Source organism: Cheilinus undulatus, linkage group 16 (assembly GCF_018320785.1).
Source record: "Cheilinus undulatus linkage group 16, ASM1832078v1, whole genome shotgun sequence".
Classification (NCBI taxonomy): Eukaryota; Metazoa; Chordata; class Actinopteri; order Labriformes; family Labridae; genus Cheilinus; species Cheilinus undulatus.
The window spans coordinates 21,497,106-21,524,575 of record NC_054880.1 but is presented as its reverse complement, the minus strand read 5'-3'; the positions used below and the strand labels follow the sequence as shown (position 1 = coordinate 21,524,575).

The following is a 27,470-nucleotide window of genomic DNA, read 5'->3' as shown; positions in this document are numbered from 1 at the left end:
CTTTTACAATTAGGACATCTAGTGCTTTTATTTTGAAACAAAAGTGTAGTGCCTTGTACTAACAAACTTTGACAGCCTTGATAACCTTGCAAAGCAGATGGGTTTGTCAGACTGCATCTCTGTCATAAGACAAATCCAACTCTCCACATTAAGATTACATACTGTGGCCTTAAATTTAAACTATTCTTGACATTCACAGACAAGGCTGATATTCATTCAGCAGAGAAGACACCATTAAAAGAGGCAAAAGTCCGTGATGCACTGGCCACTGGTTCCACCCTTGGCTTTGGCCTTTTGATACACCCCACTCTCTTTTCCTTGCATTTCCTATTTCTCCCCTGCTGTCTCATCAGTAATAACAAAAAATGACAAAGAATGAGCTTAAAAAGAGAAACAAGGAGTTGCCTTAAATGAGCATCACACTGTTGAGGATCTAAACTGTGGAAATGTCAGTGATTGCACTCCAAAGGCTGCCATGGTGAAGAGCTACTGTTTACTGCTAGTAGGAAATATTATTATTCAGCTCTTTGCTCCTCCATACAATTTCCATTTCAGTTACATTTTAAAATGCTGCAAATAATGATGTCTTGTTCAACCTGGAGAACTGTTCTCCTCAAAACATTTATACAGCACTTTTCCAATTATTGACACTAAGGTGTCATGGCAATTATGTGAATCTATAAAGGAGCTGTACTGTGAGCACTTCCACTATGAGGCGGAGAGCTTGTTCTTCATCTGTGCTGTAGTCTTCCCCTTAAATATTTCAGTGGTGTTTATGTTAGACCCTGACAGTGAAATCAAAAGCTATCAGCCCCATCTCTTTGTGTTGCCTTGTTCCTCTTCTCCTCTCTGTCGTTGCCTATTCCTCACAAAGTCTCCTCATCCCTCTATTGTTGCGTTTTCCCCCTCTACCTCCCTCCTTGCCATTTATCTGTATTCAAAATGTGCCCTCGTGTCAGCCCCAGCATGTAACGTGAAAAAAGAGTCTAATCTTGGCCGGGGGAGGGAATGTTACAAAGAGTATTTGCACAGAGATGAAGCAGCATCGCAAACTAGAGTACATGCATAACACACACACTCACACACTATGAGCCCCCTCTAGGTATTTATTCCTCCATACTGTGCTCCCCTCTTTGATACTATCTCATCTTCTCTCTATTATAACGCTATTCCTCTTTATTTCTCACATGCCCTATAGTGCATACTTAACACTGTTTGTCCTGGGGTGTTGTTATAGTACCTCTGCTGCATTATGATCATGTGGTTCAATACTGCTGTCTGGACAATGCCCTTCTAGCTCCTTTTCTGTACAGTCTCACCTCTATACCTATGGCAATTTTCACAGATCGTTTTTCACCACTTTGTATTTGGCACAGTGAAAACCTTGAAGCCTTTTTAAAGAAAGGATTGCACATCACAGATATAAATCATGTTAATGTGAAAAGATCAGGCATAGATTATTAAAGTTACAAGAAAAGGTTATCATTAAAGTTGTATATACTCCTTAGATTCATAAACAGACTGGAGGGGTGTTGCAATCTTTATTCAACATTTCAGATATTTAATAGTGAGTGTTAAGAAGCACAGTGTTCTTTTCTAAATCAATATAATGCATTATTGAGTGTCATTGTTTCAATACCTGTTTTTCTTTTTAAAGATTTTGTTTTGAGTTTCTTTTTTTTTTGCCTTTTATACTGATGGGATAGCTGAACAGCAGCACAGAGTGGGGAAGGAAATGTACCAACCAGTGTAACAAGGACTGTAGTTTCTGCATGCAGGCACCTTCCAAGTCTACAGGGGCCACAGCAGAGGGCCCTCTTGTTACACAAAGTACCAGCACATGGAAACTCATAAGAACATAGTTTAAGCAGTGTTGGTGAAGCTACATGAATTGATCATATGAACACAAGTGTGCTGGATCAATTGCATGACTGCTTGGCCTGGTTCTGTACACTTGCAAAGCAGATTAATTTGCCAAACTCTGTCTCTGTCATCAGGCAAATCCATTTTGAAAAGCTCCAATCCACAATGTTGGGTGCAGAACCGAACGTTGTTTAGACCGATCAGCATCATTTAAAGAGAATGAGGCAGTAGCTATGGGCGGGGTTTGGTTGTACTCAAAGCTGTTTGCATTGGCTGCCTCCAGTGCAGTGATTGCCTCAGATGTACCTTTAGGGTAGCATCTGTTTTACTAGAACTTTTCTGTCCGAAATAAATAACAAAAAGAAGTTTTCCCTTTTGCTACCTACTTCGGTATGAGTTTGTGAAAGTTACAGGGGAGAGGGTTAATTTTACTGTGAGTGGTTGTATACAATTGCTGCTAGTGGAGTGATTAGCCCAGACTTGTCCACAGCAGCAGTTTTGTCAGAACTGGACAACGTGGCTTTATAAAAACAAGGGCAGAGTGCAACACTGAAAGCTTTTCATGACAGAAGAGATGTTTGGCTCCTCTCCCATTCTGCTTTGGCATGGGTTTGCGACCGATATGGGTGGGATTTGCTGGTGTATCCAATGGCTGCTGCCGCAGTTGCCATTAGCTGTAGCTGTAGGAAAGCAGTGGGTTATTCAGAACCCGACTGTATTTCTTTTAAAAACAAGAGCAAAGAGCAACACTTAAAGCTTGTCTTGGCAGAGAAGATGGTTTTGCATGTCTCCCTACCAGCCTTGGCATAAATTTTATTCACAGAGAAGCTCTGCCATTAACAATCTACAGCAGCAGTAGCTTGCCTTTCAGCTCAAAAGTAGCTCATACATACAATGTCATTTTGTCTTGTCGCTCTAATTGACCCATCATAAATGTGACAGACAGAACGTTCCTCCAATTACCTTCTGAGTCCTGCCCTTCCCAAACACATTCCATGGGAGTTTTTCCAGATGAATGTGAAATGTGTCAGGTTAATGGCTCTGATCAACAGGTTACTGTTGGTGTTAAAAGCCCTGGCTAGCTTCCTCATTTTCTTCTCTTTCTTTCTAAAGGCCAGCTCAGGCTTCACAAATTCAGCCAAGTATCAAAGATGTCCCAAGACCACGACTCAACAAGACTAGCATATCACAATTTTTCTTGCACTGACCTCACTTTGACACGAGACTTAGATCCTGACCAATCATGAATAAAATTGTTATCTCTGTCAGCCTTTAGTTTGATTGCCCTCCAAACTCTGTTGACTACAGAAAAAGAGGCTCATAAACTTTAAGAGAGGATGACACATGCTACAAACAGGCTACATCTGACAGACACACCAACAAATTAATGTAAATAATTCAATCATATGTCACATCACTTATCTGAAACTGAAGTCAAATATCAAATCTGTAGGTACACAACATGCATAGCCAGAAAAGCCTTTTCTGGCTCTATGTAACATTAGCATCACACTTTGGGGTAAAACACTTGAGTAGTGGCCCAGTAATTATGCTGCGTTGTCAGTCCATCTGTTGTGTTGTTTCATCAGACTTCTTGTGCTGGCCACACACACATAACCACACAAAAAGAGTCACCTGTCACACAGCGGGAAACCCTTCCCTCCCCCACTGCAACCTGTCCCGCAGTTTCCTTTTGTTCCTTCACACTGCACTCGCAAATCTGTGAATACACAATGCCGGGCAATGACCCAAGAACAGACGCGTTCAGTGATATCCTCTTGTAGACACAGTCATGTGCAGAATATTGTCTTTCTGCAGAGTAATGTACAGAAAGGCTGAGGGGGGTCAGGGAGAGAGAGGAGGGAAATAGGGGTTCCATGACCCTGTACAAATGAGAGGTCCTTGAGGGGTTTATCAGTGTCTGCCTGACCTGAGTTATTTACCCTTATATAAGGCAGCATGCAGGGGGGTTGGAGGGGGAGAACAAGTTGTAGAAGGCCTTGGAGAGAAGGTAAAAGCCTTTGCTGCTGCGCAGAATCACTGATGACCTTCATAAGAATAAAAGTGGAGAAAATGCTAACTTTATAGTGCATGAAGCAGAAAGGGAGACACAAAAATGCTTGAAAGAAGTGCATGCAAGCAATAGCATCAAACTCCCTGGGATTTGCAGTATAAACAGTGCAACAAACTCTCTCCCTCTCTGAGTCAGTAAATACTGTCTCTTCAACCATGGACCTAATTAGAGCAGCTCTCTGGCCGTCTGACCACGCTGTTACTTCTTCTCTCCATCCTCTCTTTCTCCATTTCCCAGAGGAGTGGGAGGAGAGGAAAGGAAAAAAAAGCGATAACCCACCTGCTGAGGTACATCACACAGGGATGGAAAATGCAGTTTCTAAACCATCTGTGACCAGGATTCAAGAGAAAAATACTGATTATGTAGGCTTTTTCTTCTTCTTTTTGACTAAAAAATAGATTTAGTGTTTGGATAGCTGGACATGTGTATGAGACTGCAGGACAGTATGTGTGTGTTTTGTGTGTCTCTGTGTGCAATATGATTTAAGACAGTCTGTCATCTCAGTCTCCCAGTTTCGCATCACCCAAAGGCAGATATGTGGGGGTGTTTGAAATCATCTGACAGACTTTGATTCAAATACGTCCCCCTCTCTCTTTCTTTACATGCTTGAAACAAAATAAGTGCCATAATTCTGTGTGCATAATTATAAACCAGTCACTATTGTCCCTTTAATTACAATCTTTACACTCCCTGTTGAAGTGTCCAAGTATTTATTCTTTTGTCATGCCCAGAGCTCAGAGTGTAATTTCTCAGCATGATGAGCAGTGGAGGCTTATTTCAAGCTGTGAATCTGTGGAAAATACATTCAGATAAATGATGGATAGCTGGATGAAAAATGTAGCTGATGATAATTTTTGACTTCAGCATTTTAGAGGAAATCAGCATAATTCTCATTAAGGATTTCAGATGCATCAACATTTCTAATGAGTGAGTCCTGCTGTGATCTAAACCCTGACTCTGACCTTGTTCTGATTGTGGTAATCAGTCAGGAAAAGATGGCTCAATGCTAAGTGCCGCCCGTCTATGTCTATCAGCCCTGAATCTCAAACATCGCCAAAGCTGTGCAGTTTAAATGGTAGTAAATGATCAACTTACCACTCATATATTCAAAGGATTCTTGATTATTTTACAAAGACTACAGCAAGCTTCCCCTTTACACTTTTATCTGTTTTAATGTCTGTAATAATCACAGCCGATGACAGGTTTTATTAACAGTAGCTTGGCAACTATAGCAAATTAGGCAAATCTCACTTCAACGAGTTGGCTGAAAAGAGAATGCCAACTTATCATTAAATGTTTGCAGTGGATGCCCAGAATTGATCAAGAAGTGTTTTATGTATGCAAGAGAAACAGTCTATGTGGAAAGAAAAAAGCAGGCAGAAAGTTTTATGTCATATTCTGTAACCACACTCAGGTGCATTTTATGGCAGCTGGCTGGTTCAGAAAAGCTGCATTTCCACCAGGTGGGCCAGTTTGATTGAGTGCATTTTGCTGTAGTTCAGTACAGTAAATCCCAAAATAGTTTGCTTTTCCATAGAGACCTGTGCCTTCATTTTGGTTGGCAGCAATGTAAGCCAGATATCAAGTCTATACCACCAGCTCACTTTCTCATGCCTTATAGCACTGTCCAATTCCCCCTGCACCTCCTCGTCACCGACACTTGCCAGAAAGGTGTGCACCTCCAAAGTTGTCCATGGGCTGGCATTACCCACTGACGATGTTGATTATAAAAATCATCTGAATATCGTCCTGTGTGTAGCTCCACCATTAAAGGTTGTATGGGTAAGATAGGCACCCCTACAGAAAGGTGCCAAGAAAGTAGGACGATACAGGTCAGTTATTTGGGACCCTTTCCAACTTTTAACAATGGAAATGCAAATCACCTTACCCTAACAAACTTAACCGGATCACCCTTGGTAGAAAAAACATATATACCTCTCATCTCTACATTGTGTGTAGAGTGATGAACAGGAGCCTTGTTTTCCTGTTTATGCTGCCGTTAATAATCTGTGCAGTAACAGAATAAGTGCTGGTAAAGGCTGGCTCAGAATACCTGAATTCAGCCAGATTTGGCCCAACTGCACCATGGCAGCATATTTCCATTGGGCCTGATTATTAGCTTTTCTCAGGAACAACCAATGCTCTTGCGTGAAATGATCAACAGCAAGCCCCATACTTTGACACCCTGACCTGACGTCATCAATGTGTATCCAGACACCTACTAATAGGTCAGCATTTGCGTCTTATGTTTGTATCATCTTTTACCAGAGTGACATTAAAAGTTCTTACTTTTTCTTCTCCCCAAGGTTTTATAGATACACACTGAAGCTGCATGTATTGTATTGAGGTTAACTGGGCTAGTTTGTGGTGAAGCAGCATATCATGAGCTGTAGTCTGACATGGGGTAGTCATGAAAGACCAAAAAACTGTGTCGTCTGAGCTGGCCTTAAGTAATAAGGTGGTGACAAGCAGCACACTCGGCCATGTCACTCAAACTGGCAAAGCATTTCAGCTTATTAAACACACACAAACACAACCATAAATTTATCTGAACAGTGCGACACACAGAAATGTGTGGTCACATTTTAGTAATCTAGTTTGTTAATAATGTGTTGAATTTCAGTGCAAAAACTGGTGAATGGGAGCATTTTCACTCTATTTTTGTAGTCTGTTTTGGATGTAGTTCCAGTTTTTGCAACTAGGGGGCTCAGCGTCCAAGGGAGACAGCTTAGTGTGGTCAGCAGCTGTGGTCTTCAGACCAGCAGAAATGAGGGAAGAAAACAGCACTTGTTGATATTTTAGTTAGGTTAGTACACATCACAAAACACAAGTGTGAGGTCAATGTAACTTTTATAGCTTAAACAATGCTATAGTTACTGAAGGCCTTGTGCCAGTATGCGTATTGTATTCATTGTGGTGTCTATATTTTAATATGCTAATGTGCATTAGCCTAGCATGCTACTTGAAGTTAGGAGCAACATGTTATGGTTGCCTTGTCTTGTTTCAGAGCTTCTTTGATTTTTGTTATCATGGTAAGGCTCCTTTTACGTTCTTCAAAATTGATAAAAGTTCATATTTACTGTCAGTTTTCTTTGATTTGGTATTTATTTTTGAGCTAAGAAGGTTTATGCCAACTAACAGCATTGCCAGTGTTTTCATGGAGTTTGCCATTACAGTATGTGTAAGCAACATGCTAAAAACTTGTTTGTAGACTTACAGACCCTTTGCATGCAAAAAGAGAGAAAAATGTGTTTGTTTTGTACATCATTTGCAGAAAATTATAAACTGTTTTAAGTGCAACAGAACACATTTCTTTGTCAAATCACATGAAACAAAAATGACTTGTCATCGGTCTATTTTTCCTGTCGTTTACAGGACAACTGCGTCTGAAAACAGACCTCACTTACCGTTACAACAGGAACAGAGTGAGTACTGTGGTTTGTTTCAGCAGTGACACCCTGCACACTACAAAAGAATAGCATATATTTAGCACTGAAGCTAGCAAGCTAGCTATTAAGAGTACAGTGTTAAATGTGCATTTTACCACATAGTTCTGTATTGACTCTTGTATTGTTGCTGCTCTTTCCCAATTTGTTTCACAGGACACTGTAGGTAACTTTCTCATAGATGTTTCCTTGTATGGTTTGAGTTATTATTTGTTACAGATAAAAAGGCATGTGTTGATAAAATTTAATGAAAATATAGTGCCAGTATTATTAAAACAAAAGAAGAAGCTATGTTGTGGACTTGTCCATACACAGTAACTGTGCTACAACAAATTACACTAATTAAATGTGTTAACCTTCCCTGTAATTATTTGGCACACAGAGACAAAACCACAATTGAAGTCAATGTAAAAATACTATAGGATATAATAAGAGACAAGGCAGTGGATTTTCAGCTTCCACTGTCATTAATATTTAAAAAGAAATGAGACCCCCTGTCCTCCAGATAGCCCAGGCTAAAGATTCTCCACGTCTGCTGTCTGTGATCCCTGAGCAACCTCCGTACCACCACCACCACCCAAACCACTGCCAATTAGCAGACTCCCAGATAGTGTGACGGGCCGTCTGTCCCTCATATGCCTTTTTATTATTCCTTTTCATTATCTGTAATGTGCTTTTGGGTTTTGGCTCAGCCTTTTTAATACCTTCTCTTTAACAATATTCTTTTTCTATTATTCTCAACTCATCCTCTACCTGTTATCTTAGTCTCACCTCTCCTGTGCTGCACTCCTCTTTCTCTGCTGGCTTTTTCTTGGCTCTCTCATCCTCTTTTCTTGCTCATTGTTTATCTTTTTTTCCCCATTATTGTGCTTCTCCTTTACTTCTCTCACTTTTTTTCTTCCAGCCAATTGTCTCTTCCATCTCCCCTCTTCCTCTGTCTCTCCTCTTCTTCAAATGTCTCCCTCCCTTTGTCTCCCCCCTCTTTCACTCTCCCTCTGTGGCAATCTTTGTAACACTCTGAATCCCAGTAGCATCTTTGCTGGAAGTCTGCTCCTCCTCCTTATCTAATTGAACAAGGATGATCATGGTATAAGAACCCTGGGAGCAGTACAGTTGAATAAACAATGTGAGTGTTAAAAGAGGAGACATCGTGCTCAGGGTTTGCCAGTAACACCTGTTAGACCAGGTGGACGCTGCTGACAACACAGGGTCTTGGAAAAGAGGCGGGCAAGCTCTTTCATATCCTTCTCTACACAAGTGGTTTTCAAATTCATAGGCCCAAGGCGTGCCCAAGATCAAACCAAAATCTAAAGGCGCACTGTATTCATATCCATGCATAATAACCTCTTTAACTGTTACAGTATCTTTAATTGTTGTACAGTTGTAGTTATAGTGCATAGTTGTACAAATTCCCACAGCACACTAGATTTGCCTCAAGGCACACCAGTTTGCCTCAGTTTTTTGCCATTTGGGAACCACTGCTACACTAATAATCCAAAAAGTAACACTGCAGGAGTCTCATCTGTCAGCAGAGCTGCCAATCATGATGTCACATCTGCTCCTTTTAGCATCAAATAATTCATAACTAAGCATCTTTGACACATGAACACTTAGAACTACAGTAAATGAGCATGATAATAAATTAAAAGACAAAGTCTGAACTATGTCCCATCTGTTAACAAAGACCAGGCAGAGCATGGCTTATATTACAGCCAGTTTAGCCTGGTGAGAACCAGGCTAAACTGGCTACTACCACTGTGAGAACCACATACTAGTGTGTCAGTGTGTCCGCAGCGCTAGTTGGCTGTACTATTTTCGCGTCAGCTCCTGGTCCTTCTGCCTCATCTCCTGCTTGTTTGTGTACAGAAAACCATGGCAACGAAAAAGCATATCATTTTGGAGTTTGAGCTGGTGTTGAAGTTGATGTTGATGCTGATGTTGAAGCTGCCCCCAGGCTTTGAGTCTGGCATGTGCTGCAGACCTTACTCAGAGATTGGTTGTCACCTGCTACTGAATGTACAATTATTTTTTTATTGATTTAACCTTTATCTAACCAAGTTGGTCCCACTGAAATCAGACATCTCTTTTTCAATGGAGACGTGACCAAGAAGGGCAGCAACACACAGTTACAACATCCAGTACACTTAAACACATAATAAGATAAGAACAAGTCATTAATTTAAATGTGGGCCTTCAGAAAGTTTGGATTCAAGAGTTTCCACTAAGGATTTAAAAACATACAAAAGGTGCAGAAAACCTAAAATCCTGTTTTCCCAACTCAGAGTTTACAACAAACAGCACAAAACTGAACGACCCTAGGTTGTGCAATCTGTTCTTCAAGATAAAAACAGAGGAATAATAATGAAGATGTACTAATGTTCAAGACAACGGGTACTTAAAGTCCAGCTTACACTAGAATATAAAGTACAATGGTGATAAACCACAGTTTGTGATAAATCTCCAACATATGAAGACTCTGAGCAGAGACATTCATGTACAATGCATCATCACAATCAAGGACAGGTAAAAAGTGGACTCAACTAGTCTCTTTTTGACACAAAAGGAGAAACAGGACCTGTTTCTGTAGTAAAAACAATGCAAAGCCTTCCACTTTTTAGCAATATACTGAATCTGCTGTTAAAAATTGTGTTTTTGTCCAGAAAACCCTATATATCTAAAAGAAAATACCAACCCAATATCTATTTCTGTCTTTATTTTCTAGCAATCTTCCTGGGCCGACATGTTTTAGCTTAGCTAAGTTATCTGCAGTTAGTTTGATCTGCATCTAGCAAGTTGCAGCTGACAAAGCTGATCTCAGACTAATTCAAAAGCATTCTTAAGATTTGCAAAAGCTTGTGCAGGCATGGGTGCAAAGCAATAGATAACTGTATCATCAGCATACAAGTGAAGAGACGCATTTGGAATTTTCCATCTAAGGCAGTTGATATAGTTAAAAAAAGTAGTCCCAAAACTGAACCTCAAGGTACCCCTTGTGGATTTGTAGTAACTCTGATGTAACACACTCTAACTGAACAGCCTGGGTTCTGCAAGTAAGATAATTTGTGAACCACATTAAAGCATTCTCTGCAGTAGCTCTAAGATGGTCCAGTAACATATTATGATCCACAGTGTCAAAAGCCTTGGAGAAATCTATAAAAAGAGAGCTTTAGTCTGTGTCATTTTTTTATGTAGTTATATTTTTGAGGAGGAGAATGATGTGGTACTTTAGTAGGCCTTTGCATAGTTTCAGGGCTATGCAGACCTGCAGCACATGCATCTGCACAGATCTGATGCAAAAGTATAACTTAAGCTAAAGAAGGGTAAGGTCCGAAGGCATTAGCTTCAATTTTGGGGAGCATTTGTGCTGTCCATCTTTCTGTACAGTCCATAGTGCTGGCTTTGTGTCTATATCTATGACATATACATGAAAGAAGCTCCAGGTGTGTCTGCTATGCACCAGTGTGAAAATGATAAAGCTACAGAATAAAGGAATTAAAATACTGACACTAAAGTCAGTCTTTTTTTCTTTCTCTAACACCAAACAGGAAAGATAAAATTAAATTCAGTCAGGGCTGAAATGTGACTAACATGCCTTGTGTAAATCAAGCTGTAGTCTGTCCTTGGTCTTTATCATTTCATTGCGCAGGTTCTTTTATCGCTCTTATAAACCTTCTTTAGAGATTTTTAATACCATCAGTCGCAGTTTAACCTCCATTTTTTTCCCAGTGACAGGAAACACTGCATAAATATGTACAGAGGATCCAAGATTTGATAGCAGCTGTGTCACTTACAGTAAGTGTTTGAACTGTTAAGCACAAGCAAATATTTGTTTGTACTTAAAATGAAGCACTGTCTGTGCTGCCGTCCGCTAAATGTCACATTACAGACACTGATGCCACAGTTTTTTATTTAATTACTTGAAAGTTTCTCATCAGAATGACTAGATTGCAAGATAATTTACATTTTTTTAAATGCCAACACAGTTCCGCTGACATATCTCTAGCTTGCTGACATAAAAACACACACACACATACCCCAGGCATGCCGTTTTCCATTACAGTATATACTATTTCATTACTTGTACGCTGTGCAGACGCTGTTTTAAGAGACAATATTTCAACTGATGTCATATTTCATGTGTAAGCAAACCTTCTGGGTTTGTCAAACTGAATTTGCTGTACCTGGCAATGAATAATAATAAATCAAAAGATGCACAGTACACAGAGGTATAACTTCTCCAGCCACGACTTAGCCTTTTTTTTTAGTACAGCAAACCAGATTACAGTAATAAAAACTGCTTTACGACAGCTATAATAACTCTGAAGGGACATATGGTTAAACAGAGACCTTTAAGCACCAGTTTGCACTTGTTTTTTGGTATACCAGCGTGGAAAGCATTTGACTGCTATAAACAAAACCAGTATTTTGAAATAAGTCCATATTATTTTTGTGGAATGAGAAAGCTTTGGAAAGCTGATGCCATTTGTTGAGCTGGAGTAGAAGCTGCCATCACAATGAATGTAAGTTATGAGTAGAAATATGAGGAAAGAGTGATTGCTACTGCAAACTCATGAACAGATCTCTCCATGGACACATGTATTACTGTTAGCTGCACTGTATGGACAAATGTCTTCAGCCACACCTGTTAATGATTGAATTCAGGTGTTCCATTCAAACCCGTTGTCACAGGTGTATAAAATCAAGCACCTAGGCATGTAGCCTCTACTTGCAAACATTTGTGATACACAATGTGTCGTTCTGAAAGCTCGGTGACTTCAAGCATGGTACTGTGATGGATGCCACCTTTGCAAGAGGAAGGTTTGAAAAACGTCATCCCTGCTGGATATTTCACAGTCAACTGTAAGTGATGTTATTAGAAAGTTGAAGCATTTAGGAACAACTGCAACTCAGCAACCAAGCAGAAGACCATGTAAAATCACAGAGAGGGGATTAGGTGTGAAAAAGTCACCAACTGTCTGCTGATTACATAGCCTGAATTTCCACTAGAATTAAGGTAAGAACAGAAACTGTGCAGCAGGAGCTTCATGGAATGGATTTCCATGGCAGAGCAGCCGCATGCAAACCTCACATCCCCAAATCCAGTGCCAGCCATCAGATGCAGTGGTGAAAAGCACACTGACACTGGGGTGAGTCTGAGTTTGGTGGATGCTAAGAGGCTGTTCCCCGCCTGACTGCAATGTGCCAACTGTGAAGTTTGGTGGCGGAGGGATAATGGTATGGGGCTGTTTTTGTGGGTTTGGGCGAGGCCCTTTATCACCAGTGAAGGCTGATCTTAATGCTTCAGCATAGCTAGACATTTTGGACAATGCTACGCTTCCAACTTTGTGGCAACAGTTTGGGGAAGGCACTTTTCTATTCAAACATGACTGTGCACGGCTGCATTAAACTGCTGTGGCATCCAATACAACAATGGAAGATATCAAGGAGCCATTGTGCCTGGTTCTTGGTTTTCTTTTTTTGTTTGTTTTTTGTTAACAGAGATGGTTGTAAACAGAGCGAGACAAAAGTCAGGACAGTTCAAAGCTGATGAGTGGGGTTTCATTCCTGTATCGGACATCCTACTCATGACCCTTCATCTGACAATGTTCTCTGACCAACTAGCTTGCTTAGAACCTTGTCAGAGTTGATCCCAAATAGTAGCAGGTACTGTATATGGTGTGATCTCTAATGGGAAATGTGTTTAAAAATGAGTTGAGATGAGTTGAGCCTGCACTACATTGTGGAAAACCACCATAATAAATCTTCAAAAGTAAGTGAATTTCAAATTTTCTACAATCTCTTCAGTATTTCTGTTTCATTCATCCCTAAAAATGTTTCTGCTCTTGAAAGGAAAAAGTTTCTTCTGCCAGCAGCAGAAGTAAAGCTAGCCGGTGCCTTAAGCCATCAGAGACAGCGCAGGAGCGAGCCACTGAACCATATTTCAATAGTCCAGACCCCACTCATTAAAGCAGCACAAAAGACTAATCACATCTGCAGCGCTTTGATTTACATGCAATTAAAGTTTCATGTGAACCCAGATAAACCAGACAGGAGGAGAGCGGAGAGAGGAGAAGGATGAGAGAGAATCAAGAGGAGGAGAGAAGGAGTGAGTGCTGAAGGGGAACCGTGGAGAGGAGATTAAGGAACAGATGAGACACTAGCAGAGGGGAGAGCAGATGTGTAGAGCAACCAGGGGCCAAAAAGAGAAAAAGAAAGAAAAAAAGAAGGGGACAAAAGAGAAGGGGGAAAGGGGGAGTAAAAGAGGAGAAAGAGGAGAGGTGAGGCAAGCCATCATTTGGCAGGAGAAGTGATGACACAGCACATCCATCTCTGTGGCAGGTGCCTGCTGTTGCTCCTTTACAGAGGACACACACTAACAGGGAGAGGGAGAGCTCTGCAGCAGCATTACACTGTGATAATACAACACTGAGTCAGGCTGCTCAAACACAGCTTAAAAAATTTCACTGAATGTCTTATCTAAAAATATTACCGCCTTAAAAAGGCAGAGCTTTAAACACAAGCCCATAAATAGTCTGTAACTTTGCTCTATTTCAGTGTCTAGCATTATGTAACTACAATATCTTATTGTACATTTCTTATTTGATGTTTTAATTAGTTTAAATGATCAATTATTTAAGCTTTGTCATTGCATGTCGCTTTGAAATGAACACCAAAGAACAATCACAGCTAATCAAATAGAAACTTTTTTTTTTTAATCTGCTTTTTCTATTCATTTTTTGCTCAATTTCTTTCAGCTGTTGTTTATCCAAGACAATAGACTGGTTCTTCCAGATGCTGCTCTTGCTTATGTAACATTACAGTTAGTAAATCAGTAATCGTAGCCTGTGGCCACTTGATATTTCAGTTTAAAAGCACTGCTCCATAAGAAGGTAATGTGATGGATGTGTCTTGACAAGGAACAAACAAGTCGAGTTGAAAGCAAAGCAGCTGAGAGCCAAACATGTGAGAGTGAAATTAGAGTTACACAACAATAAACGAGCATATGAGTCAGCCAAATAATCAAAAATGCAATGATGTAATTATTAAAAAAGTCAGGGCCAACTGTCATAAACACATAATAGGTGTCTGGTGTGGGTGGGTGTGTCAGTGCGTGATCATTAACACATCACACAGACACACAAAAAGCTTTCCAGGCAAGTTATGTGCAAGGTCGGGCAGTAAATAACATCCTGAAAATAACAAGACGAGGGGAATGAAAGCGAGAAGAGAAGGGGGGATGGAGCAATAATAATGAAAGCAATAAAAGGAGACCCAATTTCCCAGATGTGATCTGTGCCTCAGTCAAGCCAGTCATTGTGCAAGTCTGTGTAATATTGTGTGTGTTTCTATGTGGATATGTGAGAAGGAGATTCTCTGTGTGTTTGTTCTCACTGAGTTGTCAGATGAGTCAAAATGAGTCACACCATTTAATCAATCACCCACTTACAGTACAGCAATCTTTCAGTTTGTGTGTGTGTGTTAGTATGTTGTGTGCATAAATGTGTGTTGTTTGTGGCCAGATGAAGTCAAACGTTAAAACCACAGAACAATCCTACACGCTTTAAACCACATACTAACTTAAACATATTACCGCTGTAGCATTCTACACACAGTGCATTATCCTGCAAAGATACTACAGAAACAATTCATGATAAAGAAGAAAGTATGAGTGGCAAGAAAACTCCCCATTTAATGTGATACAATGTGATATATCACAAGATGAGGTACGATATGATACGATTTATTGATATTCTGAATGATATGGTACAATATGACACAATAAGATATGACGTACAGAATAGTATATGCTAAAACACAATATGAAACAATACAATATATAGTATGACATATGGTATGAGTAGGATACAATGTACAATACGATATGCAGTATGATATTGAATAGTAGGGTCAGCTCCTCCATTGAACTGTGACATAATAATGAACAAACAACTATGACTTAAAAAAATAACCTCAAAAGTGCAAACATATTTCCTGGTATTTTTCCTGTTCTTCATTTTTCCTCACAGATTATATTAATTCAATTTAAATAAAAAGATTTTTTATAAGGTTTATTTTTTTTTATTGATTACTTACATCTGTTTAAATGTCATCTATTTAAAAAAGACAGGAATTGCAGTGTAGCTCATGATTTGATACAATTTGAGAAAATGATATGATACGATAAAATATGATATTGTACATGTCAATACAATATGTAATGATATGGTACCATATGATACAATACAATATGATACAACAGGATACAATATGATACAGTACATTACAATACAAAATTTATACCATACCACACGATAATTTTGTCAGAGGAATTATAGACTGAGACTTGAAGAAAAATTTATTCCCAGTCTTTTTCTTGTCCTTAAATTTTCTGCACATAACATGTCAAGAAAATGTAATGTAACTGATTTTTTTTTTTAAATGCAGTTTTCACTGATCCCTGACACAGTTACAATAGAATCTGGAATGAAAATTTCTAAGTGTATTATTTGATATGATATGATATATGATAGAATAACACAATACTATAGAATATCACACTGCAACATGAAAAATTGTTACCTTTAAGTTTTTTTTCCTTAATTTTACCCCAATCTTGCCTGTCCTTGAATTATTTGCATGGATGACTTTAATAGATTGTACAGTAATTGATTTTTAAAGTGTATTCACAAGATATGATACGGGACGATATGAGAAAATGGCCTACAATAATGGCGACAACTTAATATATAGATTCTAGGATACTTGATATATTGTAAGACGATTTTAAAACAATATCTGATGAGCTGAAAAATACAAAATGCTCCATAAAGATCCATCTCTCAACTGTCTCCATCCTTAACTCATTTCTTCTTCTTTTATCTTGCCGTATTCTTTGAATTAGTGACACTGGGTCAAACTGGCAGAGAAATCTGTATAAAGTGCTGTACTTTTTCAAATTAAGATATTGATTTTTGTCTCCAGCTAAACATTAATAGTCAGTATTGTTATATTGATGTTTTGTCCCAGCCCTAGTAGACTGACAAAATCATTTATAAACCAGCTAACACAGTCTATATTAGAGTAGATTAAAACAAATACAGAAATCAAAAGGATGAAAAAAATATTTCCTATGTCCATTGGAGTAAAAACTGCCTTTGAGGATCAAAATAAAATATTCATCAGTGTAGTAGTGAATGACATCACCAGTCATCTGCTCTTTTCCCCTTCCTGAAAAGATGCAGCTGGCTTGGCTGTCAATCGATGCACAGCACCTTTCCAATAGTTCGACAGCTGGAGGCGCTCCAGGGAATATGTAAACACTCTCACACATGTTTCCACACATTATGCACTCCCACATCACACACCTCTGCGAGCTATCTTTCCATCATGTAAACAAGTATGCACATTCAAGCATGCATGATCTTTTTTAGTTTTACTATTACATCAGTTTTACATAAAATACAGTTACACAATCCTGTCACTCCTACTCACTTTCTTACTTCTGTCTCACAGACGCATAAGAGACTTCACATTCCTGCTGCATTATTGTTTCCACATCTCTGTGTACATGCATTTGTGTGTTGCATTTTAATTCCTTTCATTCCCTCTATCAGGCCCTTTAAATAAAAGATCTTCTATTTAAATGGCGTGAAAGCAGGCTGGATTAAATTAAAACATTTGCAGCACAGAAATACACAAAGAGGACCACTGCCCAATCTAGAAAAAAGAAAACAAAGTCACTTACAAGAGTTCCTCTGGCTCCCGTCTGTCACTCCAGGCGAGGTGGACATCCCAGCAGGATGCTTTAAACCCTCACAAGATAACCAAATGGGAGGGAGGAGGTGGGAGTCAGCAACACGACGATAGTACACCAAAAACTCCGCTGATCACAACAACACCTGCCCACTACGCATCCTCACACTGTCTTTCACTCTGCACACATGCTGGTCCATACAAACGATGCTGCAGAGATGCTCACAGGCACATTTTCATGCAGGTAAAACCAGACACTCGAATGTGGAGCATTCAAAAGAAACCCCAGCACTAATGAAGAACACACATGCATGTATGGATCGGCGCTGCACCAGTGTGCCTAGCTCTGGATTTTGTAGAGGCTGCTAAGGCTGACAGTGGAGAGAGAGAGAGAGAGAGAGAGAGAGAGAGTGTGAAGACAAGTGGAGCATACCACTGGCTGCTGGAGAGCAAGGGAGGAGGGGGACGGGAGGAGATAAGAGAGGATGGGGAGAGGGGGTGGGAGAGAGGGTGTGTGCGTAGGGGAGGAAGGGAAATAAGCACAGATAATTATGAGTTTGTTTGCATGTGGCTTTGTATTTCTCCTACCCATGAACACACATTTTTCTTGACCATTTGAACTCACATCTCATATCTGCATATTTGCTCACCTTTTTATATGACTCCCAAAATAAGGGAGATACAGTAGCTATTCTTTTAAATAGAAATGATAACATCTAAAAAAAGATAGAATAAAATCCCTTTAGAAAGATAAGGTACACATATTTGCCACTATCTTAAACATAAAAACAACTCTGCACACAATCACCCCATCTCAAGTGTAACACTTGCGCCCACACCCACTCTGTCTGCCTTCACTGCCTGAGGGAGGGACATAATAATCCTCCTCATTAGCATGATGCTGTGAAGAGCATCACAGTTCTACCTATAGCTTTGTCTCCCCCTTGTATGTCCTTCAATGACTCTTCCTTTCTCCTCTTTCTCTTTTTGTATAACACATGTCAAGTGCAACTGATGGGAGCTGCTAAAGTGAATTTCATAATAATGGAAACTTATGGAGTTAAAATAGTCCTTAAAGCTCATGTGAGGAACTCATGAGAAGTTGAAAAATGAAAGCTATGCAGCAGAGCAAAAAAAAAAAAAAAAAAGCTGCAGTTCCTAGAGTGTCCAATTGAGGCTGGCAGCAGAAACACTTAAAGTCTCATGCACGCCTGTTGTTAAATTCAGATTTTTACAGAAGTGAACATGTTTACAGCCTGGTTCAAATAACAGTATTAGTCAGAATAGTTCATGTTTTATGGGTACCTACCGTACATTAAAAAAAATTGTCCATATTGGTTTTTAGAGGGATACAAGTGTTGTGTAATTAAGGGATTTACTTTAGCGACAAGCTAGCATACTATAGGTGTTTGTCAGGACGCTTTAGACCCAACTCAGGTCTACCTCTTTACCTGTTTCTAGGTTGATCCAAAGTTAGAGACAAAATTCTGATATGGTTGCTGGTGTAACCTGACATGCCAGATGGATGTGTTTCACACATCTAGTCATCACATCTACTAGACAGTAATTCTTTACTGGTGTAGGAGGATGAAGGAACTACGTATCTCACAATCCACTGCGATTCATTGTATTCCTTGTTAATGATACCCTTTCAAGCTTTCAAAACATTTACTTACCTTTTTTTTCTACATGTGTTAATATTACAGTGTTCCCATTTTAAATGATGATGTTATATCATAGTATGTTTATTTATCGAGTAATAAAAAGGCCGCATGTATTTTTTTCATCATCAGAGAGATTGCGAATAACCTATTGACTAGAGGTTGATATATTATGAATTTTTATCTTCTACAGATGCATATATCATCCATTCACTCCCAGCTTGTGGTAAGTCAAACCTGGATACTTCTGCTAACATGGCTAACAATCAGATCCACTAGAAAGGAGAAAATGAATGGAATTTTTACTTCTCCAACCTTACTGCTGAGCCCTATGTATGGAGTCTACACAGTCATGTAAGTTCTTTGCAGATGAAGTCACACCATACTGGAGAACCCCAGATGGGGGCAAGAAGTGATTCTGCATATAGAAACGCTGTCAAAATGCAAAAGTTATGTGCTATTTATAACTGTTCTCTCAAGCTACTTTAGTGTCACTACATAGTAGCACATTCAGGCAAAAAAAGGTGTGTTATAGTTTCTTACAATTTAGCCCGTTAAACCTGTTTAGCCCAGTTTTCCTCAGCAGAAGTCCCTTCAGTCTCACTCGTTGTGACAGGCAATCTGTCTCTTTTTAGAGATCTGGATGATGTGGCTCAGCTCAGTAATAACAGCTAGTTAGTATCTGGCTCCCTAACAGCTCTTCATTTAGTAAGTTTGGCTTTTTAAATGTAGATTAAATGACAACAACAAGAAGGAAAACTGGCACTCAGATGAGAGCTAGCAACTGTGGTTCACATTTTGTGAACGGCTCATCATTATCCATTCACTTACCCCACAGGGTTTATTTGGTTAAAAGTGTGTAACTATTTTTGTTAAAAGCTTGTTTACGACAAAACAAGGATGACAAGCTACTAATGTCACATCCTCTGGTTAAACTTAGATAAATCCCTTCTTGTTTTTTCCCTCATGTTTTCTCAGTTTTAATTTGCCTTAGTTACTCTTGTCTCTCTTTCAGGTTGTTTCCTGCTACTCTCCACATGTGTGTGGTTTTCCACCCTCACTGATTTTCTGATCCCTCTCAACCTGTGATCATTGTCTGGGCTTTGTCTTCCCTGCTCCTTGTGTACATATACCCTTCATTTCCTTCCATCTGTGCAGGATCATCTTGTAACCTTCAGTGAGAATTTTTTTCAGGCCTTCTTGTTTTTTTTCTTTTGCACTTTTGATTACCAAGTTTTTGCCTGCCGCTTTTCCTACTTATGCCTAGGTTTTCAGATTGGCCGCCTGTTACTAAACTTTTGGACTGGTCACATGGATTTTGACTCTTTGCGTTGCCTCCTGTGAGTTTGCTTTAGGGCCCTTTGTGCATCATCGAAATAACTGCAAACAACCTATGAACTCTGTACACGGTGGTTGCAATTGTAAGCACAAGACATGTTCTGGTTTCATAACATCTGTAGTCCGAGCTGGTCTGACCAATTACACATCAGCAGGCTTTTGGTATTCGTAGGGAAAACTGTCCATGTGGACAGCATCGAACAACGGAGTGTTATCCCATGAATGACACCCGGGCTCCAAATATCACTGCGAGAATTATCTGTTTAGAATTAAAAGATTGTTTATGTAGTGTATTCATCCCACACCTACCCTGTGGCAGCAGATGCAGGCGTCTTAGAAAATACACCATTTCTCCCAGAAATTGATACAATTACAAATGTTTCTGGTATACACGTTTATATCCTTTATGTGCATTGGAACAACACACAAAAAAAAAACAAACAAAAAAAAAAAGAAAAAAGAAAAAAAAACAGAATTGACATAATTTTACACAAAACTCAAAAAACAGGCCAGACAAAATTGTTGGCACCTTCAACTTAATATTTGGTTGCACACCCTTTGGAAAAAATAAATGAAACCAATCACCTCCTATAACCATCAGCTATCTTCTTACACCTCTCAACAGGAATTTTGGACCACTCTTCTTTTGCAAACCGCCCCAGGTCCCTCAGACTTGAAGGGTGCCTTTTTGCAACAGCAGTATTGAGATCTCTCCATAGGTGTTCAACGGGATTCAGATCCGGACTCATTGCTGGCCACTTCAGAACTCTCCAGCGCTTTGTCTCCAACCATTTCTTGGTGTTTTTTGAGGTATGTATTGGGTCATTGTCTTGCTGGAACACCCATGACCTCTAACACAGACCCTGCTTTCTGACACTAGGCCCTATATTGCGGCCCAAAATCTTTTGATAGTCTCCAGATTTCATGATTCCTCGCACACAGTCAAGGTACCCAGTGTCAGAGGCAGCAAAACAACCCCAAAACATCTTTGAACCTCCACCATGTTTGACTGTAGGTACTGTGTTCTTTCCCTTGTAGGCCTTATTCCATTTTCTGTAAACAGTAGAATGACGTGCTTTTCCAAAAAGCTCTACCTTAGTCTCATCTGTCCACAAAATGTTCTCCCAGAAGGATTGAGGCTTACTCAGGTACATTTTTGCAAACTCCAGTCTGGCTTTTTTATGTCTCTTTGTCAGCAGTGGGGCTCTCCTCGGTCTCCTGCCATAGCACTTCATCTCATTCAGATGATGACGTATGGTCCGAGCTGACACTTTTGCACCCTGAGTCTGCAGGACAGCCTGAATTTGTGTGGAAGTTGACTGAGGATGTTTATCCACCATTCCAACTATCCTGCGTTGCATTCTTTTGTCAGTTTTTCTCTTCTGTCAATTTCCAGGGAGATTAGCCACAGTTCCATGGGTTATAAACTTCTTGATTATATTACACACAGTGGACAAAGGACTTTCTAGATCTCTGGAGATGGTCTTGAAACCTTGAGATTGTTCATATTTTTCCACAATTTTGCTTTTTCAGTCCTGAGACAATTCTCCGCTTTTCTTTCTCTTCTCCATGCTTGGTGTGAACCACACACATGTACACAACACGAAGGTTGAGTCAAATGTTACACATTCTAACTGGCTTCAGGTGTGATTTCTAGATTGCCAGCACCTGTTACTGCTACAGGTGAGTTTAAATGAGCATCACATGCCTGAAATAAAATGATTTACCTACAGTTTAAAAAGGGTGCCAATTTTTGAGTTTTGTGTCAAATTATGTCAATTTTGGCTTTTTTCTTCTGTTTTTTTGTGTTGTTCCAATGCACATTAAGGAAATAAACATGTATACCAAAAACAGTTGTAACTGCGACAATTTCTGGCAGAAACTGTGTATTTTCTAGAAAAATTCCAGGGGTGCCAGTACTGTCGTCCATAATTGTAAGTTTCAATATAAAATAGATGTCTTCTTCCTGATGATCACTTTATCTTTTGTAGGTCATAAAAAATAAATCAATATCAACTTCAGTCTGTTTCATAACAAAAACACTCTTGAAACTCCTAACAACTTCTCACAGGAGGTTCAAGAAAGCACATCTAAACTCCAACAACATATGACTCGTAGTCAAAAAAGGGAAGTGAGTCATTCTGAAGAGAAATTAAACCCCCAAGCTCAAGCACACATACACACACCAAATCCACATAATGTCAACCCTAGCCTTCATCTTTATGACACATCACAGCACTCAAAGCCTGAGGGGTTGTTGTGCAGGAAAAAAAAAAGATACAAACACCAGCAGCTACAATCAATAGCATTTGGATACAGCTGCTCAAGTGGCACTGCGGGAAAGTCAAAGGAAATATCATAAGCCTCTTAATTAGCTGTGGGTGATTACTACTGTGCCACAGAAGGAGATGAAGGAAGGTTACAAAGTGCACAGGGTGGATGCCAGGATAGGGATTATTAGACATATAACCAAAACCATTAGGGAAAGTAAAAGATTCTTAAGGGTATAGTGAGTATTATTCAGAAATAAAATCATCTGATATATTTTTTTATACAATGCAACATCAAGAGTATATATATATATATATATATATATATATCATTTTTTATGTTTCTGCAATGGTTAATACACCAGTATGTAGAAGCTCTTTAACCCAAATGACCAAATGATATTTTTAATGCTAAATATAATTATTATTGTAATCCATGAATTTTCAAAGTTACTGATTTACAAAAAAACTGAAAAACAGTAAAGCACATTAATATTTCTTGATTAATATGTCAAATTATAGTTATTTACTTGCATTCCTGAACAGAAAAATGAGTTTTAGTGGTTGAATGTTATGCTTGATTAATTTCTGACTTCTCAGAGAAGCCCAGTGACCTGGCTCAAATTTGGGTGAATTAAGTTTGAAATTCCTCATTCCTGTTCAAAATGGTAAAACGTGGAGAGCTCACTGAAAATGAAAGAGTCCGCATCAAGGCACTTCATGATGCTGGATGGTCTTTGAGACAAATATGACAGGTGGTCTAATAAATTTGTCAAGCACTGTGTATGTAAAGAAAAATCCTCCCTCGCCTACCTGGGTGGTATTGTGTCTCCTTCAAGCTCAGTTCCTGAGGGTTCTGCACAGGATCTTAGCTAATCCTAGGAGTGCACACTTCTGGATGGATATTTTAAAAGCTATCCACCCAGACTGGGGGTTACAGCTCCCAGTGTCCCAATCGCTACTGGTACCGCTGTTGCCTTCACACCCCAAATACCTCCTTGGTATTTCTCAAGTTTCTCATGTTCCTTCTTCCTGATGTTGCCATCGCTTGGTATTGCTACATCTATCTCTACCGCTGTCTTCTGATGTTTATCTACCAGCACTATGTCAGGCTGATTAGCCATCACCCTCTTGTCAGTCTGGATCTGAAAGGATCTTTGCTTGCTTGTTCTCGACCACCTTAGGAGGCGTCTTCCATCTTGACCCTGGGACCTTCAGTCCATACTCAGCACAGATGTTCCTGTACAAAATGCCAGCTACCTGGCAACGATGTCAGCCACTTCTTCAATTTGCTGGTGGTACATGCCATGCAGGGGCTTGTCTTCCCTTGATAGCCCCTCTGGCTCCTCCTCCTTACTGGGCTTCTGTTGCTTGAGGCGTTCACTTAGCAGGTCATCACTGGGGGCCATCTTTCTGATGTACTCCTGGAGACCTGCTGTCTCCTCCTCGATAGTGGCTCTGATGCTCACTAGTCCTCGGCCTCCCTCCTTTCTCTAAGTGTACAGCCTCAGGATGCTGGGATTAGGGTGAAACCCTCCATGCATTGTAAGTAGTTTCCTAGTCTTGATATCAGTGGTTTCATCTCTTCCAATGACCAGGATATTATGCCAGCTGGGTATCTGATTACTGGTAGTGCATAGGTTTTAATGGCCTGGATCTTGTTTTTCCCATTCAGCTGACTCTTCAGGACCTGCCTTGCCCTCTGTAGGTATTTGGCGATGGCTGACCTCCATGCCATCTCCTCATGGTTACCATTTGCCAGTGGGATCCCTAGGTATTTGTAGCTGTTCTGAACATCTGCAATGTTGCCCTCTGGTAGTTCAACCTCTTCAGTGGGGATCACCATCCCTCTTCTAGATACCATCCGCCCGCACTTATCTAGTCCGAAAGACATTCCAGGATCGCTGCTGTAGATCCTAGTGAGGTGGTTCAGGGAGTCAATGTCATGCTCAGTCTTGGTATATAGCTTGATGTCATCCCTGTAGAGGAGGTGACTGATGGTTGTCCCACTGCGGAACTGGTATCCACAGCCACTCTTGGCAATGATCTTGCTGAGGGGATTCAAGCCTAGGCAGAACAGCAGGGGGGACAGGTAAGGAGACACAATACCACCCAGGTGGGTGAGGGAGGATTTATATATGTATTTTTTGTGAAAAATGAAGACCGGGGAATGCATGGCCACCTAACGTGACAAACTAGACGGACTGTTTCATACGTCCAATGCATGGATATGTTTCACAACCATCTGGGAAAACTCCCATCCAGTGTTTGGGAAGGGCGGGACTTTTTAAAAAATTCTCAGAAGGTGATTGGTCGAATACTTTGTCTGAGAAGTTCATTATGGGCCAATCAGAATGACAAGGCAAAATGAGGTAATAGACATGTGCTGACCTGAACTATACAGGCTAGCCCTACCATAGGGTTTGAAAACAGGAGCTTAAAATTAATGCCAAAGTCCATTGACTTGTAATAAAGGAAAGTGTTCGAGGTCTGATTAAACATCTGATTTGCTACAGCTACATCCATTATATACACCTGTTTACTGTGCAACTCAAACCTTTCCTAAATGATTGCAAACTCATGCCGAAGCAGGTTTGGATACGAGCAAAAACATAGTTTTTTGCCATGAAAAGCTTTTAGTGGGGCTCTTTGCTCTTGTTTCAATAAATAAATCTGGTTCAGCTCTGACAGAACTGCCGCTGTAGCTATATCCGGGCTAATCAATCATGACACTGATGGCAACCATTGCTATCAGCTTCCAGTACAACTTAAACCCACCCATTGCAACCCCTACATTCTCCTCAAATGACACTGATCGATTGGAACCTTTTGCAGTGGGAGGGATTTGCCTAAAGACAGTCTGGCAAATCAATCTCTATTGCAAGGTTACAGCAACCAAGATTGCAGTTGAATGTAATGTACAGTATATACACATGGATTTATCTCCTGGTATTTTAAACATATTCAAGCTAGAGTCTGAACTAGAGTAGAGATATTGCACAGAAACAGCAGGTGTATGTAGTGCATAACATGGGGCTTTATTGTTAACAAATACAAAGTTTTAACTTTGGATTAATTTAGTTTTTAGTATTTATTATTAAAAGTGCAAAGATTAGGCGATGAATGGCTTAAAGTGCTGCAGTTGTATGTTGTCCTTATACACGACAACTGAATGTTTTAACAAATTCAAGTTTTAATGATGGACTAATGTACTTTATTCACATTTTAATGTTAAAATACAAAGATTTGAGAATGAATAGTCAGTAGTATTGCAGTCACATGGGATGTAGATAAATGGTAGCTTGACTGTCAATGAATTCAAGGTTTAAAATACGAGTTCTTACATCTTACAAAGCCAACAACTCCATACCAGAACACTTGTCACCTTTACTTTTGCATTCCTTTTACTACCATGCTTTACAAACACTTCACTGTGTGACTCGGCTGCATACATCCAAGGCCCTGCATCCCCAGCACTTGTAACCACTGACTGATGATGCATAAAGCTGCCTTGGGCAAAAAAAAGGCTATGACAATGTTAACCGTGGACCTCATCCGAGGGAGTGGGTGGTAAATGTATGAATCATTGGCCATGGGATAAGACCTCAAGGCAGCAGTTTTACTAAGTCTAACAGAAAGATTCATTAGATTCTTCCAACATTTGTAGCCCGTTCATTAGTAAAAGGAGAGGGTGAAAGCTGAAATCAATGAGAGGAAATTAAAAAAGAGGATGTTTTAGACTCTCCAGCAGAGGTGAAGTGTACTTACATTATAGGAATCATTTTAAGCTGTGTGTGACAATTACAAGGGGAGAGAGAAGCTAATTTCCCAGGAGAGTAACCTTTCATATTTGCTTGCAAAGTGGTGTGAGATTGATAGCAGCATTCTGCAGCAGTGTCTCATGATTTACAATGCAGCTTGAAGGGTGAAAAACGGCAGACTGCATGCACAGAGAGAATAACAAAGACAAGCAAATAAAGGCAAATCTGCTCTCATTGGCTGAAAAAAATTGCAACCAATCATACTTCACTTTTATCTGGAAGTGCTGGGATCAAGCGCGCTTAGGGGTGTAAAAATGTGTGGGTTAAATATGAATGTGTGACTACAATGTACCTACATGCTCTGGAATTTAATACAAATGTGACTTATGTATCAGAATATTTTATGCTCATCCACAGCTGAAGTATAGCAGCAACTACAGCTTTAAAATCACATCCAATGTTGTACAGAGTAGCTGAAAATAGATATTTCCTTTAAATCCCTGTTATAAATCCTCCCTCTTTAATTCAGAGAGTGACACAGCAAGTTATTAAGCAGCATTGTTTGGTAGATAATGAGATTTTCCAGCAGTCTGCTAACAACTCACACTGCCTGTAGGGACAGCATACAAATACAAACCCAGTTAGGACACATGCATGCCTACACACATACACACACTGAGGAGTTAGTAACAAAATAGGAAGGCAATTAAACATTTTCTCCTCCTCTCTCCTAGCTCTCTCTGTCCTTCTCCGTGGATCTATCTTGAACTCATTTCCATCTTTTCACTTTTCCCACGACTCCCTGTGCAATCAGAACCTTTGTTAAACACACTTTTCCATTTGACACTTAACCAACCGATAGCAAAGCTCACAAACACACAGAGCCCTCAGTAGACAATAAGGCCGAGTGTGCAGAGAGAGCTGACAGATGAGAATGAGAGCAAAGACACAAAATACAGTTGCCTTGGAAACTGACATTCTGCAATCCAGTTTTTTCTGTAATCTACGAGTAGACGTGCCAAATTCTCCAGGCTATCCATAAACTTTTCAACTCCTCTGCCCAAAAGCTGAACCAAAGTTTGGAGGGCAACAGCCTTGTTTAATTCATGATATATAAAAATATCAATAATAATAATAAATGTATTCACAAAGCGCTTTTGATCAAAGTGTTTTAATAGATTTAAAAGAACAGAAGTGAAAAAAAATTAACAATGAAAAATATTTTGAAATCTAAAAACATTCAAAAACATACTTAAACTATAAAAGGACATCAGAAAAACAAACATTTAAGGCCATATTGCTCA

At 39.7% G+C, this 27,470-nt stretch overlaps 1 protein-coding gene across 3 annotated transcripts in view; it reads right to left on the bottom strand.

Annotated features, from left to right (window-relative positions):
• The window catches only part of dtnbp1b (dystrobrevin binding protein 1b), a 134,290-nt gene that overhangs the window by 55,992 nt on the left and 50,828 nt on the right, over nt 1–27,470 (bottom strand). Inside the window, exon 1 of one of the 3 annotated variants that reach the window (XM_041809882.1) lies at nt 17,129–17,456. The exons of the other annotated variants lie outside the window; for them this stretch is intronic. Within the exon in view, the coding sequence (XP_041665816.1) occupies nt 17,129–17,174 (46 nt within the window). The 5' untranslated portion in view covers nt 17,175–17,456. Of the gene's footprint in view, nt 1–17,128; nt 17,457–27,470 lie in introns of those variants that run through there. 3 annotated transcript variants of the gene reach the window in all.